The 17,928-nt window shown below is 43.8% G+C and overlaps 1 protein-coding gene across 8 annotated transcripts in view; it reads left to right on the top strand.

Annotated features, from left to right (window-relative positions):
- Rhbdd1 (rhomboid domain containing 1) overlaps positions 1-17,928 on the top strand; it is a 195,012-nt gene that overhangs the window by 94,343 nt on the left and 82,741 nt on the right. For all 8 annotated transcript variants that reach the window (XM_050161016.1, XM_050161015.1, XM_050161014.1 and 5 more), the window contains exons 2-3: positions 1,381-1,887; positions 3,072-3,204. In XM_050161016.1, the coding sequence (XP_050016973.1) occupies positions 1,455-1,887; positions 3,072-3,204 (566 nt within the window). In that variant the 5' untranslated portion in view covers positions 1,381-1,454. The remainder of the gene's footprint in view (positions 1-1,380; positions 1,888-3,071; positions 3,205-17,928) is intronic.

Below are 17,928 nucleotides of genomic sequence, written 5' to 3'. Positions count from 1 at the left end.
ATTAGTAATTGTGCTTATCAAACCACTCCAGAACTTACTGCTCCGTGGTTCAAATTAGGATGGGCTCCTTAGGCTTTACCTCTGTGTGCATCTCAGGGTTAGCTGGCCAGTGGCCAGGACCATTGGGGCACAAGAGCCTGTGCCGACTAGCCCAGACTCTAGCCCACACAGGAACACACGCCTGAAATGCATCTTGGGGCTAGGTTTGGGCCTCATGTATCATCTGTCCCTCCACTTTCTGTCATCCAAAGCGTGTCACAATGCCAGCCTCAGTCCGGAAGGTAGAGTGGAAGACTGCGGACTCACAGAACTCTCCCTTGTCACTAACTCAAAGGAATTCCCGTGAACACAGCAGTGCTTGCTGTCACCGCCTTTGGCAGAGCTGTGTACCTGTGTTGTTGGGCTCCCTGTCTGTGCTTACAACATCCTGTGGTCGTGGTTGGTTTTACTTCTTGGTGACAAGTGAGCTTATAAACAAGGACCACATTTTTTCTGTGTAGAATTTGGCACATAGATAAATTTTTAAAGTTTATGACTAATAAAAATTGAGGAAGTTGACATCTGGTAGTATGAAAACTGGGCTAGACCATAACATGCTCACAACCCTACTTTTTGGCATTTCAAGTGTTTCTGCTAAAAATAATAGAAGAGATAAAGAGACTTGGCAAGGATTTGAGTTAAATTAGTGTTTGCATGCTGTCTTTGCAGGGTCATCATGCAAGTTGTCATTTTTACCTTTTCTATGTGGATGATGTGTGCTTCTGTCTGTATGATATGTATGTGGATAGATGTTTGTGATGTGTGTATGACTTAGGGTCTGTGAGTGCTGGCACACGTGTGCTATGGCATGTGGGTGAGGGTCAGAGCCAACCTCAGATGTTGCTCCTCACTCTGGATAATGGGATTCCGGTTTTCATGTTTACGTGGCAAGCTCTGCACACTGAGCCTTCTCCCTAACCCATGTCTTTTCTATTATTATGACTGTGTGTATTGTGGGTGTGTATACCACAGAGCATATGTGTAGGTTAGATGACAACTTTGTAGAGTTGGTTCTCTCCTTCCACCTTTTTTTTGTGGGTTCAAAGATCAAGCATAGGTTGCCAGGCTTACTTTTTAATTTAACTAACTGACTAATTAATTAATTAAGAAAGACGCATTACAAGTTCATGGCCATATTCGTCAGCCTGCCTGTCCTTAAGTCCACTGGGTTCTGGGATAAAGTTTCTAGTTTAGAATGTGAAATTAAGAAAGAGTTAATAAAAGTAAGTGTCTCTGTTGGGATGAGAAGTAGGCTGTGCTGGTGTGTACTCAACTTCCAGTGAGTGTCCTAGCAGCACACAGTTCTCAGCTGATGGGCCTCACGTGCACTGTGTGTTTCAGGTGCTGTTCTCTGCGTTCCTTCCTGGGTTCCTAATCCCGAGCAGAATTCCCCGTCTGGGCTCTGCTAGCCAGCCATGCAGCGGAGATCAAGAGGAATCAACGTTGGGCTCCTCATGCTGCTCTCTCAAGTGTTCCATGTTGGGATCAACAACATTCCTCCTGTCACCCTGGCAACCTTGGCTCTCAACGTCTGGCTCTTCCTGAATCCTCTGAAGCCCCTGCACTATTCCTGCATCAGCGTGGAGAAGTGTTACCAGCAAAAAGACTGGCAGCGTTTGCTGCTGTCTCCCCTGCACCATGCAGATGACTGGCATTTGTATTTCAACATGGTGTCCATGCTCTGGAAAGGAATAAAGCTGGAGAGAAGACTGGGAAGCAGATGGTTTGGCTACATCATCACCACCTTCTCCCTACTCACGGGGGTGGTGTATTTGCTCTTGCAGTTCACTCTTGCCGAATTCATGAATGAGCCCGACTTCAGAAGGAACTGTGCTGTCGGCTTCTCAGGTAAGGTGGACACACTGTCTCAGGAAGTACCTGTGATGGCCGTGAGGGAGGCTGCCTGTTTCCTTTCCTAGTTGGTGAGAGGGCAGGATCCGGAGTGGTTCATGACTGCTGGGGTCTGCATCTTGAAGAGCAAACTGGCTAGGGTAGAAGAAGGCATTATTTAGGCCATCTCACTTTATGCTGCATCCCCATTCTGGTGCACTTAGACCAGGGCCTGCTAGAAGATGGTTTTATAGTACTGGACGTGTGCACCTGACTCCCTCATGGTAATGCTATGGAGGGACTCGTGGGCGTCTTTAAGGAAGAGTGTTCTTGAAAACTGAGTGTGCCTGTGAAGCAGGTTCAGGGTGCACTAGTTACCAACTGGCTTGAGTCCAGTGAGGCATAATACACTTGTCTGCACCAGGTAACACTAAGCAAGTGGAATGCTTACATATAGGCAATCAAGGGTTCACTATGAGCTGGTCCCCGAGTCTCAGAAGGCTTCCAGGCAGATGAGGTCTTGACTGTGTGTATATCCCACTTGCAGTTGAAGCCTCTAACTTTACCCCAGTACACCCAAGGAATTACCGAAGGGGAAGCCAAGAAGACAACCTGTGCCACCTTTATCTTAGCATGTTGCCCTTGATATTTTCCATGGTTTTTCTTAGGAATCATAAACATGGAAGGGGGAGAACTGAGTTGGTCCAGGGTTACTGTGCCTCTCAATAATGTCATTAAAATAAATATCCAGCCATGATGGGAGGTGTGTCAGCAGTTAAGAACATGTACTGCTCTTACAGAGGACCCAAGCTTGATTTCCAGCATTGTTGTCATCTGTAGCTCTACTGGAGTACACATCTTGCTTCCAGTGTTTTTCCATAGATGCTACAAGAGTATGTGTTACTGGTATTTGTTCATTGTTCATATCCATATAGCAAAAAATTAGCTGCTTTAAAAGGACAGTTCCCTGGTATTTGATACCATTGCTGGTGGCTCATTCCCACCTTCTGTGTTCTGTACTTGGAAGCAGGTTGAACTTCCATGTTGGGATCCATCAAAGGAATGACTGACATGCTCTCTGACTGTATTTCAAAGCAGAAAGTTGGATGTAATAATTAGTAATAGTGTTTAGTCTCTTTGTATCCAGTGATTCTCCCTGAATCGGAATTGTTGATATTGGTGTGTTATTTATTCTCTTCTAGGAGTTTTGTTTGCCTTGAAAGTTCTTAGCAATCATTACTGCCCTGGAGGCTTTGTCAACATTATGGGTTTTCCTGTCCCAAACAGATTCGCTTGTTGGGCAGAGCTGATAGCCATTCACTTCTGCACCCCAGGGTAAGTCTTTCCTGTTGGGGAATAAACATGGGGCCCTCTATGATCCTTATAGAAAAGGAGTCCAAATAATAGAGGGAACAAGTTATCTTCTATGTGATGTTGGCCTGAAACCCCAGCATTTAGGAATCTGAGGTTCTAGAGAAACTCCTGTCTCAACAACCTGGCTTATAAAGAAATTCCCTGTCTCAAAAACTAAGAGAAAAACAAAATGAGTTGCTTTTAAACAATGGAGTATATTTTTTAACCATGAAAACAGAGTTAAGTTACACAATTTTGATATTAGGCATTTCCTGGGTTGAACCCTGTCAGCTGCCGAACTGTAATTTAGGAGTTTCAGTCTCTTTCCTTGTAACTGGGAACAAGAGATCATAGTGTGCAAACTTGAGGATCAGTATTAGCCAGTCAGGAGTGAATTCTAATAACAATATTCCAAATATACCAGTATACATAGATACCACAGAAAGATTAAAAAAAATGCCTTGGACTCTAGTCTGATGCTTTGGGGCCATGTTAAACGAGAAATTGATTTTGTAATAAACTCTTTAAAATTTATTTCCTTTGTGAGAAATAAGAGAAAAGCAGTGGGAAAGTGACCTCTTCTCTCTCTTCTTCTATCCAAAAAGTGCGGAATCTTTCTCTCAGCCTTCTTTACTACTTTCTGTGTCTCTTTATATGTCCTCAGTCCTCCAAAACTTCTATGGCTAATTTTAGTCAGCTAGTAGCTAGCTCTGCCCTCTGATTCAAAGTAAACTTTATTGGGAGTCTTGGGAGTGTCATTGTGATCAAAATATCCCACAACTGTAGACCCTGCTCTATTTACTTTGCCTTTCCTCCTTTGTTGACGTGGCTTCCTCAGAAGCCCCTCCGTAGAACCACCTGGGCCCCCAAGAACTACCATTTTGATTTGTGTGACTTGTTGAGTACTACGTTCATTTCAGAGCACGTTCCCTGTGTTGTGTGATGGCCTAGTGACTTGGACCCTTCTTTAATGCTAATTCTCCATCATGGCAGCATTGGCAGCTGGAGTATAAATGGCATGTGTGTGACACTGGACACCACTCATTTACAATTGTCTTGTTATTTGTGATCATTCAAGGAGGAAGGCCCAACAAAATCTTCAATGTTTTCTTTGAAAAGAGGTCTAGAGGCCTAGTGATGTCTGTCTCTTATCTGAACAGCCCCCCTCTCTGTTACTCAGTTCCTCCACCCCTTTGATGAGACTTGGTTTTCTGTGTCCCCAATAGACTCTTGTCTGTGCCTAGCTGCACTCAACATTCATATGAAAATCACCCCCTCTGGTGCTTAAACGTCCACCCTGTGGTGCACTCACTGAGAAACAGTGCTCTTTAACATTCTGAAGCCTTTCTGAAGGCTCAGCTTGCTTCTTGCTTGCTTGCTTTTTCTTTTTCTTAAGGGTCTCCACTTACACTTACCTCATTCTGGGTGTAGGGATGTAATAACCCAGAAATTAAATGAAATTTCCCATCTCTAAAGCTTGAAAGAGTAAATTTTTCGCTTTTCAAGGTTTGCTTCAAATGATAAACTTTTAATATTAAAGCATCTCTATTTAGGTATGTGTCCAGAAACAGATCAGGCTGATCACTGGTCTAGAGAGCCGAGAAAGCAAGTGTTTCTTGAAGACAGATCTATAATCTCAAAAAATAAGAGAAATAACTTATAAAAAAAATCCCCATTGGGGGACACGAATGGGGGGGGGGGAGGCTGGGAGAAACTAGAGCTCCCAGTACCGTCCGTTGTGAACTTCCTGGTGACTGTCAAATGGAATTTTCATTGGGGAAACATGGAAAGTCTTCAGAACAAAACACGCATTTCTTGTTAGAACTATTTGAGCTGCCCTATGGATGGGAGCAAACTTTTGCTGTGTCTCTGGGTTTCATAAAGCCATGGTTGGTAGCTGCCCCAGGTACTCTCAGTGGTATGGAGGAACGTGTCCGGAAAAGGCCACCAGTAGGCATCATGCAAGAGGGAAGTGCTCACACTCGATTCCACTCAGCTCCACACTTCATTTCCTTTCTCTCCCTGGGACCCTTTGTAGTGCTTGTGTTTGAGGAGGAGTCGCTGCTCCCAAGGCAGCTCAGGATGGGTGGGAAGGTTAAGTCCCCAGAAGAGGTTTTTGCCCTTCCCCACCTAGGCAAGGCTTGTCTTCCAGCATAGATCAGGAGTCTCTGCAGAAAGGTAGGCGCAAAACTGAAGTTCAGAGGAATAAACAGCACCAAGAGTGAGACGGCCACTGAGCAGCCGAGCTGGAGGACAGAGGCCAAGTGTGACTGGACCAGCAGTGCCATTCTAGCTGTGTGCTTTTGGGCAGATCTGACAGCCTCCCTGGGCCTCGTTTTCTCCACCTGTGGACTGAGGAAGATGAATGGCTCACAGAGAGCAGATTTAATTTTGTGGACATTAAGTTTATTCGATTATTTGATTCTGCTAACCCTCCTCAAAGTATGGGAGGAATCAGATACAAAAGAAAAGAAAAAAAATAACTGAGGAAAGAAATCGTAATTTAGGAATTGATTTATATTGTAAACATGTCAAAATCCACAAAAATAACAGAATGTATTTCCCAGGCCCTGCTGCAGCATTTCCCACACAGGTTTGTGCTGCCGAATTTCTAGTGTCTTCCGATGAAAATAATCTGGGGCTTGCGTTTCTGGAGTGAGGATCAGGGTGTTTCAAACATAGGTTTTTATTAACTAGTTCAGAACACACCCTTTCATAATCCATCATGTAACTCTGGGTTCTTGTTCAATCTGGGAAAGCCTCTTCAGGCTGTTTTCATGGACAAACTATAAAACCCTGGGCTTTTCTAGTTTTTGTTTTGTTTAGCTTTGTGTGCACAGACCTCTTTCAGATGTTGTCTGACTGACTTGAATGCTGTTACTTAGCGGTAACGGTGTAATATGAAATTTGATTTCTTCCCTGATCCCAGTACTCTGCTGATTATTAAGTAACTAAAGCACTTTAATCCTTTTTAGTGTACAGTTTTCTTTGTAAATTCTGTTACCGGCTGTCCTTACTGCTCACTCCTGCTTGTAGCTTGGGGTAGACCTTGAGGACGGTTGGCTTGGGCATCGCAACTGCCCAGTCCCTAGTGTATCTGTGTGATTCCTCAATTGAGACCGAAACTGGTACATTGAAACTGCCACCTTGTCATGTTTGTCACAGGGGAACTTCTATTTAATTTCTCTTTCAGCACTCGTCCTGGTTTGCTTTCTGCTGCTGTGATAAAAACCATGACCAAAAGCAACTCAAGAAGGAAAAAGCTTATTTTGCTTACAGTTTACAGTCCATCGCTGATGGAAGCCAGCTTGAGGTGGCCACCCTGAGGCAGGATGGACACAGGCCATGATGGAATACTGCGTACTGGCTTGTTCCCTGTGGCTTGCTCACTCTGTTTCCTTATCATCAAGGACCCGCTTGCCCAGGGGTGGCACCATCCACAATAAGCTGAACCCTCCCACATCAAAACATGCCCAAAGACCAGTCTGATGGAGGCAATTCCTTAATTGAGGGTCGCTCTTCCCAGGTGATTTCTTTCTGAGCTGACAGAAACCAACCTGCACAGCTATCAGTACCGAGTCTTCTGCTCACGGCTTTACATGCTTGGCAAGTGGAAGAGTTTTGTAGGCGTTGAGTTTTGAGACCATGACTGTCCCGACAGTACTTGCTAAGCTGGGATTCGTGCTCTGCCTGTTAATGGCCCAGTAGGGAGCACACACAGTAGGTAGTCCAACCATTTCTGGAAGCCATTTCTGCACAGTAATGACTAACTTAACTATACACAGAAATGAAAACTTGCTCAGCTTCCACTTAACAGAAACCCCCAAACTGTGACTGCTCCATCCCCAACTGATGTGGGAGAACCCCCAAACTGTGACCGCTCCATCCCCAACTGATGTGGGAGGAAGTGTGGAATGGGGGAGATTGAAATGGAAAGAGGCAGCAGTTTTAACTGATGATGGCTAAGGCATCTCATATTCACAGATTTTACCAAAATGCATGTTTACGTGAGCACATGGTCGGGACCCCTCCTGCAGCTCTGGCAGGCACGGGACCTGATCTTTATTTTCTCCATTGTAAAAGGCTGTAACCCTAGCAGTTATTAATTAAATCCTGGCTAAAGGAGGACTGGAGGACTGCTTCTCCCTCCCCTCCCCCTCCCCCTTGTGTGTATGCTTTTGGGTCCATTTTCAGTGTTGACTTAAACCATAACACTGTTCCCTTCCCCAAAACACTGTTCTAGCGTCTTCCTGATTTGGTGAAAGCTGCTGACTGAAATGAAACAGATGAGAGGCATTTCTAGGGAAAGTAGAATTTGGTTGTGAGTTGATGAATGAGCAGCTTCTTCTGGAGGGAAGGTGTGTGTATACGGAGGGTGTGCAGGCTAGTCTGTGTCACCTTGACACAAGCTAGAGTTACCTGAAAGGAGGGAACCTCAACTGAGAAAGATGCCTCCAGAAGATCCAGCTGAAAGGCTTTTTTTTTTTTTTATTAGTGATTGATTTGCTGGGGGTGGGGGACAAGCCCGTTGTGGGGGATGTTATCCCTGAGCTAGTGGTCCTGGGTTCTGTGAGAAAGCAGGCTGAACAAAGCCTCAAGGAGGAAACCAGTAAGCAGCACCCCTCTATGGTCTTTGCATCAGCTCCTGCCTCTAGGTTCCTGCCCTGATTGAGTCCCTACCATGCCTCCTTCAGCGATAGACAATGATGTGGAAATGCAAGCCCGATAAACAGTTTTCTCATCAACTTGCTTTTTGGTTATAGTGTTTAATTGCAGGAATAATTACAGGGAGGAGGTGTGGGTATATGGAGGGGAAGTTGTCTGTATTCAGTGTTAGGAAATAAGGCAGGATGAGGCGTGCTGTTGAAATAGGAAGCGGCGGGGCTGCGTCCCCAACACCCCAGCCGCTTGGCTAGCTCATGCCCGAAATAACAACACACAAACTGTATTCATTTAAGAACTGCTTGGCCCATGAACTCTAGCCCTTACAGGCTAATTCTCGCACCTGGACTAGCCCATTTCTAATGATGTGTGTAAGCACCCCAAGGTGCGCTTTCCGGGAAGAGTCTAGCCTCCGTCCATCCTGGTGTCTCTGCTCCAGAGAGCAGAGTTGTCGAGTCTCTCCGGGAGAGCTGAGCAGAGTCTGACCTCACTTCCTCTTCCACCCAGAATTCTATTCTGTTTACTCCTCCCATCTATCTTTTAACCTATCAGGGCCAGCCAAGCAGTTTCTTTATTGCTCAGCCAATGAAATCAACAGATTGATATGACACTCCCACATCAGCGTGCTTCCCTTCACAAAGGAAATAGAAATGCTTCAGTCAGGCAACAGACCCTGTGGCACATCCTGGGAGATAAAGTGGGCATTGTTTCCCAAAGTATGTTCTTTCAAGTACTCATTCCTCTGTAAGTTTCCTTAGCTTGTGTGAAATGAAACCCAGGGGCCTAAAACCCAGGCAGTACATCCTTTCCAAGGGAACTTAAAGTCGGAGGCAACAGAGGTATGGCCTATAAAACAAAGAGCTGTCACCCTAAACAACTACTATTCTCCAGGGAGCAGTCTCTTGTCCCTCTAACTGCTAACACTGACTGTATAATATGCCTGTTTCCCTTTGGACAGACAGACGGCAGCTCCTCCAAGTTTCTCTCTAAATTTTGAATTTCATTTGCTTCTTATGGGAAAGAGAGAGGGACCGGGAGAGAAAGGTGAGTTGAGTTTGGACAGAGTTTATCTGAAGTGCCAGTTGACACACAGGGACCTAGATACATAGTAGATTGTTAGATCTTTGCCTCTGGGATTAAGAGTGAGGTTGGGGATGACAGTTTAGAAAGTGGCTATGGGTAGTGTCTCCCATCCCATCTGTCCTTTTATAATTAGGCCACTCAGTCTCTAAGAGGTGAAGGTGAATTCTCTTATCTTTGACCTGTTAGATTTTTGGCACAGTGTTTAATAGAATACAGCTTAAGTAGCATGCTGAGGTCACAGCTTTGCATTTTTTTAACCTTATGAGTGAAAATATTTGTCCCTGATTCCATGTAAGAACTGTAACTTTCTTGGTCCCAGCAACCAACTGTCAATTTCAGGTTTGTGAGTCCTTAACTTTAGATGCAGCCTCAGGTTTTCATGCTGTGGCTATAGACAGTGTGGGACAGAGCCTGGCCACCCCTCGGTGTTCTTTCTGAATTCCTGACCCACAGAATCTGAGTCTAAGAAGACAGTTTTGTGCCGTACAATACTGGAAGAGTCTTTTCTGCAGGAGTGGTATTAGCAGGGAGTCCAATGACAAGAGGAAAACAGAGGAGGGGTGCAGAAAGTGTGAGCGGAGAGAAGTGGGCTGCGGAAAACTCCGAGCTAAAATAAAGGAGAACCAAAGAGACTTTGAAAGATCCATATTGTTGCATATGTGGAACTGCGAGTCATGTGGCAAGGCTTCAAAACAACAGTTTTCTCTGTGATTTGAACCCTTCAAAAGTCGTGACCGGACATAGCTGCTCATCCCTGTTCCCAGCACAGTGGAGGCAGAAGATCACAAAGATCTTGAGTTGACTTCCAGGCTGGCCTGGGCTGCATAGTAAGACCTTGTGGGCCGGGAAAGAAGGAAGGGCAGAAGGAGGAGAGGGAGAAGTCTCTGAGAGGAAGGGGGAAGAGGGGTTGGAGTCAGTGATGCACGTATGTAGTCTGGCTAAACACTATTTTAGAGGACTTTGGTTTTAGTTCTATGTATGGGTGCTCAGTCAAGTCTTAAAAAACAATGTGATAGATTGTAAAACTTGAGTTCTGTATTAAATCAACCACTAATTTCTTCAACTCGATTTGTGCCATCCTTTTTACTGGGGTTAGCACAGAGTGGCCTGTGGGGGGAGCATTCATTTGTTGTCCAGGGCATGTTTCTGTAGGAATTACTGTTTTCGTTTTTGCTTGTAGTGGAGGATCACACATTTTACCTTTATATTGACTAAGGCTATTGCTTTTTCCCCCCCTTTTTTGTGTGTACGTGGAGGCCAGAGGTTTATATTGGGTGTCTTCCCTTTTAGACCTCTGTTACTATGTCTTGAGCCATTGACTTCACTAGGCTCAGCTGGATCCTCTGACTTAACTCGCCACCACTGGAATTAAAGACGTGTGCAGCCCACCTGGCATTTTACATGGATCCCAGAGATGTAGACTCAGATCCTCAGACTTGCACAGCGAGAGCTCCCCAGCCCTGTTTCATTATTCTGGAAAGCTTAGACAGGAGATATGTGGAAAGTGAGCATCCAGTTTCATTATGTGGGCATTGTTTTCTCAGCCTGTTAGAGTTTAGTTCTGATCAGCATTCCAGAACTGTTGGGAGAAGATTTGTGGTGTAGGTGAGATTTTTTTTCTTCTGTCTTCCTTGGATGTCTGTTTATGTATTTCTCTCCTTTTGTCTTAACGTGCTCCCATAAAGGACTTTGCAGATTCTCTCTGCCTTCCAGGAGGGCTTCCAGTTGGACGGAACTTAATGCGGGGGCATTTTTTCTTTGCAAACCAAGACTCCCTGGATATTTTTATACAGTGAGATAGAAATTTTGAAGCAAGATATTTCCCCTCCCACTACAGTTGGAACTCACTGAGGGAACAGCAGTCTGTAAACCATCTTTGTGGCCATGGAAACCCAAGCCTGTGGAAAGAGAGACAGTCCAGCCCAGACCTAAACAATTGGACTCTCTCTACCTATTCTTGCAGATTTGGTAGAAGTTGGGCATACTCCTGTAGATAAGAAAGCTAAACCTGACTGCTAAGCTGTCTTTAGTTCCTGTTTGCTGAGATTTGGTGTAATCTTACCTCTTAAAATCCCCTGTTTCTGAATGATGGCTTAGTCTGTAAGCCCTTGCCAGGCAAGCATGAGGACATGGCTCTGGATCCCTGACACCCATGTGAGAAGCTGGGCACGTGAAGTCACTGAGACGACTCTGTGCACAAAGGCACCCTGCTGCTCAACCCTGATGACCAGAGTTCAGTCCCTAGAGCCCACATGAAAAGCCAGATGTGGTGGTGCCCATCTGTAATCCTGAAGTCCTACAGGGAGTGGGAGGCAGACATGGGACAATAGACCAGAGACCACCAGTCTGCTAACCTGAAGTACTTAGCCTGTCATAAATAAGAGAAAACTTGCCTCAAAAACAAGACAGAAGGACAGAGCCAACTCTGGAAAGTTGTCCTGTGGCTTCCATTTGTGTACCGTGGCATGTGTGCACATTTACATACATATATCATACACATAGTAATAATGGAAATAAATAAAATGCTGGGTTTATTGGTGCATGTCCAGCCCTGGGGAGGCAGGAATAGGCAGATCCATGGAAATTGCTGGACAGCTCTTTGACGAATTATCAAACTCTAGGATTTCTTTGGTGTCCCTTCTCAAACCATAATGTGGAGAGTGATTGAGGAGGATAGAGGATGTTGACTCTGGCTTCTATGTGAACCTACACACACCCACTCAGGCAAGTGCACATACCACACATGCACATACATTTGAAACTGGACATCATGGCTGCAGGAGCTCATGGCAATGATGGCTACTCACAAGCTCTCTCTTTTTCTCTGTCTCTCTCTCTCACACATACACACACACACACACGTGTTCTCACATTATTATAAGTAAGCTGAAAGTGAATGAATAAATGAAAAGATGCTCATTTCTCCATGTTCTAATTGAAAGATTAACATAGTCACCGCAGAAAAATTTTTTAAAAAAGAATGGTAATTAAGACAGTTACCCATCATTGTCCATCCTGGAATAAATCCTACTCTACAACTATAGCTTACCCGTGACGCTGGTGCACAGTAATGTTTTCTACATTTGTAATCACAGAACTCCAGAAGCCTCAGATTTAATGGCTACTTAATGTTTTCTACTGCAGTTTTTCAATTTGTTTTCCCACTTACTAGTTTGACTGACTGGCATTACTGCCTGATGTTGGCAGCGTTTGTCAGTCTCCTTTGCAGGTCTTGCCACTCAGGACTGAATCCTTGCGTAGAGTAGTTTCCCAGGGCAGTATTCCCTTGCCTGTCATTTGTCTTGTTTGTGTCCCCTTAAATAATTTCGAGAGCTTGTGATTGTTTATGTTAATGGGCAGTGAGAAAGCCCCAGATGCCCTTCTTTCTGTTTCACGTTTTATTTGTTGGTTGGTTTATTATTAATTTATTCATATGTGTGTGTAGGTCAGAGGACCTCTCTTAAAAGCCAGTTCTTTACCTTCAACCTGTGGGGTCCCAGGAGTCAAACTCAAATGGTCAGGTTTGGCAACAGCTACCTTTTCTGATTAAGTGAACATAAAATGTGGACTCTTTGTTGTTTATTTTTTATTTTATGTTATGGGTATTTTGCCTGAATGTGTTTAAATGCACCGTGCGTGCAGTGCCTGTGGAGGCCAGAAGAGAGGGCTGGATCCTCTAGAACAGAGCTAGAGACAGCTGTGAGCCACCGTGTGGGTGCTGGGAACTGAATTCGGGTCCTCTGGTGGAGCAGCCAGTGCTCTTAACAACTGAGCCATCTACCCTGTTCCAGAAAATCTTTCATACTGAAAATAAGGATATAACTTGGTTTGAGGTAGGAATTAAAGACATAAGCCTGTTTAATTATTTTAAATCTTTTCTGTTTAAGATGATTTTAAAGTAATAGAAAAATTGCAAAAAAATAAAAGTGTACAAGAAAGCTCCTATATTTCACACATCCAGTTCTGCCTATAATTAACATTTTATTAGTACTGTGTCATTGTGTTGGCTTTATTATTACTATGACAAAATACCTAGCAAGCAGCTTGAAGAAGCGTTTGTCCTAGCTCATGGTTTCAGCTGTGATACTTGCTTCCATTGATTCTTGGCCCAGGTGACCTGGTTGTCATGGCAGCAGGTGCTTCTGGCAGTGGCTCCTCACTTCATAGTAACAGGAAGTGGGGATTGGGGCAAGACAAGGCATAAGGACATGTCCCTGGAGACTCACTTCCTCCAGGTAGTTCCCACTTCCCAAAGTTTCAGAACCCCCTCAGGGACCAAGACCTTCACCAGGGAGCCTTCTCGAGTGACACTTCATATATAAATTTTAACAGGACATTGGCTAGAAGTAGTGAGGTGGTGTTGTTAACACTTCCTTGTTAACTACAGTCTCTTCTTGCCTCAGTCAAGTCAGCTCTGGCTGCCCTAGCATACCACAGACTGTCTGACTTCAGCAGTGGGAATCCGTTCCTCATCATTGAGAGATCCGTGATTAAGGTGCCAGAAAACAGTTCCTACTTAGGTACGTCTCGCTGGCTACCTTCCTGTTGTGTCCTCAGTTCTCACATGACCAGTGAAGAGAGCAGTGAGGGGGAAGGAAAGGAACAAAGATGGAGAAAGGACGTGGAGGCACGGTGGGTGAGAATGGAAGAGGGGCAGACACAGGGACACAGACATTTGCAGTTTCCAGTCTCTTACAAGAGAGCTCATCCCATGCTCAAGTCCCCATCCTCCCTGACCCCATCTGAACTTTATTATCTCTCCAGGACCTTGTCCCCAGACACTCCCCATAGGGCAGTAGGGTTTCATTCTATCACTTGGGCAAAGACACAACTGGTCCCCAGCAGTTCCTGTTGCCCGTGCTGGTTGTTTTACTCATTTGGTAATGAAGACTTAGGAAGTCCCATTCCTGAGCATCTGTGTGTGAGCATCTATTCTCATCTGTCTTTGTGTGACTCAGAAGCCGTGATCAATCAGCCACATTGTATGACTTCTAAGCCAGTTTTAATTTGGTAACAGGAATCCATATTGTCCTGTGTAATTGGACAGTTCTGCCATGGTTCCATTTAAAAGTCTATTACAAACAGAGGTAGAAAAAAAAAGTCTCTGTACTGTCCTGAGCGTGTGAGCTTTGAATGGCCCCTTCTGTCCATAAATGAGTCACGCTGTGTTCAGGGGCTGCTTTCTCCAGCCAGCCAGTTCAGTATAACAGTAAGCAGTGGGTAGAATCAGGAAGCAGCTGTTTCTCTAGGTGAAGGAGGGGTTGTCTGGAATAACATTCACCACAGAGGCTGGAACTAATTGGCCCTCCTGCTGTGCTACAATTGTTGTAGTGTGGAGGATAACACCTACTCAGTCTTTACCCAACTAAACAGGCTTGTTAACGAGCCTGCTGGTGGCTTGGTGACAGTTGGGAGGCTTAGGCGGTCCATGTTTGATGTCATAGGTAATGATGGTTGCAGATGATTTTTAAAAGATCACCTTTTTTTGAAAACTGGCAAAGAAGTCTTGTTTCCTGGTTCAGCAGGCGATACCTGCACATGATGCAATATGCACAGGCGATAGGTGATTCAGTTAACGTTTTACTGAGTCTTTGAGGATCTCACACGCATACAATGCTTTTTGTTCATATTCACCTCGCATTCCTCCTGACTCCCCCATCACCTCTTCCCAACTGAGTCCAATTTGTGCTGCTAATTTCCCCATGTGTGGCCATCCACTGGAGTGTGGTCAACCCATCATCAGCCATAGAAAACAGGGTGATTTACACAGGGAATTTGACTGCAACGTAGTTATTACAGTGACTTGAATTTTCCATAGTAATATTTTTTTTTCATTGGAAAAATAATGAAACCTATTAAACTTATTCTCCCTCCCCCTTTGGCCTACTTAGAATAAGCTTTGGCCCTTTTGGAATTTCTTCCAGCAGACACTGTTGGTGATAAGTGTTTTATAATTAAATATTCATTCTCAAATAATAAGATGATAAATCTTAGCCCTGCTATAGCTGATTCTTTTACCTGATTCTTTCCATTTCTGTATGAGGAGGAATGTTTCAAAATAGTGAGTATTGCCTCTATCTGCTGAATTCCCCTTCTGCAGTAGTAAGTGATTTCTAGTTAAAGGTCATGGGTACTAAACAGGCAAGAGGACTGTTTGTCATTTATATTCAGATTTGGTTCAAATTATGCAAAATGAAGACAGTGGGTGCTATGAATTGAAATCATTAGTACATCAATTATTCTGTGATAACAGCTGAGGACAGGCTGCAGACCACTTAAACGGTCCTTCCATTTAAAGTCAGATTCTCATTAGCTTATATGAGAGAGAAAATAATTTGATTCTAATTTATCTCTTTTTAAATGGACATTGTTCCCTTCTGAATTCAGAAGGAGATCATTTCAATATTACAGTCATTTATAGTACACAGGTCAAATAAATAACATGTTGTATGTCTAACAGAATATGTCACTGCTATAATTTATATTATAGCAATTCCTTGCTTCTAAGATATGCATCTTTTTGTATAAAACAGGCCATGAACACAATGAGGATAACATTAGGCTTCACGAGACGAGTGCCTGTATTGTTTAACTAAGGATTGGCTTTTTGTTTGGGTTTTGTTGTTGTTATTGTTGTTTTGCTATTTGTACAAAGCCAGAGCTTCATCTCATGGACTTGTAATTTTTAGATTCTCTGGTAAGAATGATCTGAAAATGCCTAAGAATACATGAAGAAAATCATCCTTTTCAGTTCTGAGATGGAGGTCATGCCCGAGGTCAGCATCTCATGGTGCCTGGCTGAGATTTATATTTCTAAGCTTAAAAGTAGTGAACATAGTTTTACATGTTGATAAAAGGAACAGTTTTTTTTTTTTTAGGTCCAAATTCATTATAAACCAAAAGTAAAAGAATAGTGGTATAGGAGGGTCTTCTTTCTATGTGTTGCTTTCATTGGATGAATAAAGAAAACTGTCTTGGCCTTTTGATAGGGCAGAAAATTAGGTAGGCGGAGTAGACAGAACAGGATGCTGGGAAGAAGAGCAGAGTCAGGCAGAGGCCATGATTCTCCAACCCGAGACGGACGTAGGTTCGAATCTTCCTGGTAAACCATGGCCTTGTGGTGACATACAGATTGTTAGAAATGGGTTGAATCATGATGTGAGAGTTAGCCAGTAAGAGGCTAGAACTAATGGTCCTAATGCTAGAAATAAACGAGAGGAAATGACTCCTTTATAATGAGCAACGTGAGCTTCAAGAGAAATCTCAACAGGCAGTTTGGCAAAGGCCATTGTTCACAGAGGTAACTTAGTGCATACTAAATGCATGGCGTAAAGACTGATTTAAGTAATGAGAAGTTACAACAACCAGCTTGCTTCCTCCATAACTTAATAAGCTGTTTAAAGAAGCCATTGGTATTATTGAGGGTCTGGTGACCCAGGCGGTGATATGAATTGGTAGATGGCATGCTGGGGTGGACATTCTGCAGAGCGCATAGATGGCGAGTGTACAGAGTAGGAAAAAGGGTTGTGTCCCTTGATTTCTGGGGATCTTTACAAACTACAAACAACCATAAACATAACAAATAAGTATTGATACCATTCTGTGCATTGACATGGACTTTGGGAAACCACTTAAATGTCCAGTTGCTGGTAAGTAAATCAATAATCATTACAGAGTAGAACATTATACAGCCATTAAAATGATATTGTTAGAGATTAGTTTAATGAATTTGAAAAACACTCATGGCAAAATAAGGTGGGAAGCAGAGTACAAGGCACTGTATATAATATGCCTTCAACATTATTTTTGTATATTTTGCATCCTGTGATGGAACCCTGGGCCTTACACATGCTAACCAAGTGCTCTATTGCTAAGCTATCACCTTTGGGTTTTTTTTTTTTTCAAGGTGAAAACTAGCTTGCATAAACAGCTGAAGAGAAACATATCAAAATAATAATAGCGAGTAGCTTCGATGAAGTATTAGTATGTTTTATATTTTTTCTTAAATTTTTTTTCCTCCCAAATTCCTTTTCAATAGTGTCTTAGTTAGGTGTCTGTTGCTGTGAAGAGACACAATGACCAGAGCAACTCTTTTAAAGAAAAAACATTTCATTGGGTGACTTGATTACAGTCCAGAGATTCATTCCATTATCATCATGGTGGAACATGACAGCAGGAAGGCAGACATGGTGTGGCAGATGGAGATGAGAATTCTACATCCTGGTCTGCAGGAAACAGGAAGTGAGCTGAGCGAGGCATAGCTTGAGCATAGGAGACCTCAGAGCCCACCCCCATAGCGAAACACTTCCGTCATACCTCCTAACTGTGCCCCTCCCTTTGAGGTTAAGGAGGCCAGTTACATTCGAACCACCACACATGAGAAAATGTTATTTGTGGTGGGAAAGCCGAGCCATTGAAACAGAACTAAACAGTAGCATCTTTTCACAAACCTTAACCTGTTACGTGTCTTGTCCTCCACTTCTTCTCAGACACTGGCTGGTACATTATAGTTTCCCAATGAATCTTGTTGAATAAAATCAGTGACCGGGGTAGACTAGCCACTAGCCGAATGAAAATCCAAACCAGGTACAAACAATCAGATTTGCCACTCAGGACTAGAAATCATGGGTGGGCTCAAGGGAAACTTCTGAGATCCAAAACTCGGTAAAATGCTAAAGGCACTTTCTGGTATTCTGCTGAGGAATGGCAGGCTGAGCAGCTAGAGGAGTTGATATTTCAGTAGGTGAGCAGAGAGGCATGCTTGCTCTGGGCCAGGAAACAGGTGCCCTCCCCCACAGCTGAGAAACCATACGGTGCAGCTTCAGAGGCAGCCTCACTCGGGGTGAGATGCAGGATATTGTCGGTTGTGCACTCCACTCACACTGTGACCACAGTGACTTGGTCATCCTTGATAGAAACTCACAGACTAATAGGAGCACTGTGTCACATGGGCATTTAGGT

This window comes from Alexandromys fortis, unplaced genomic scaffold (assembly GCF_014885135.2).
Source record: "Alexandromys fortis isolate MF-2015 unplaced genomic scaffold, M_Fortis_MF-2015_v1.1 scaffold_98, whole genome shotgun sequence".
Lineage (NCBI taxonomy): Eukaryota > Metazoa > Chordata > Mammalia > Rodentia > Cricetidae > Alexandromys > Alexandromys fortis.
Note: the sequence above shows the minus strand (reverse complement) of the source record. Positions and strands in the feature narration are given on the sequence as shown.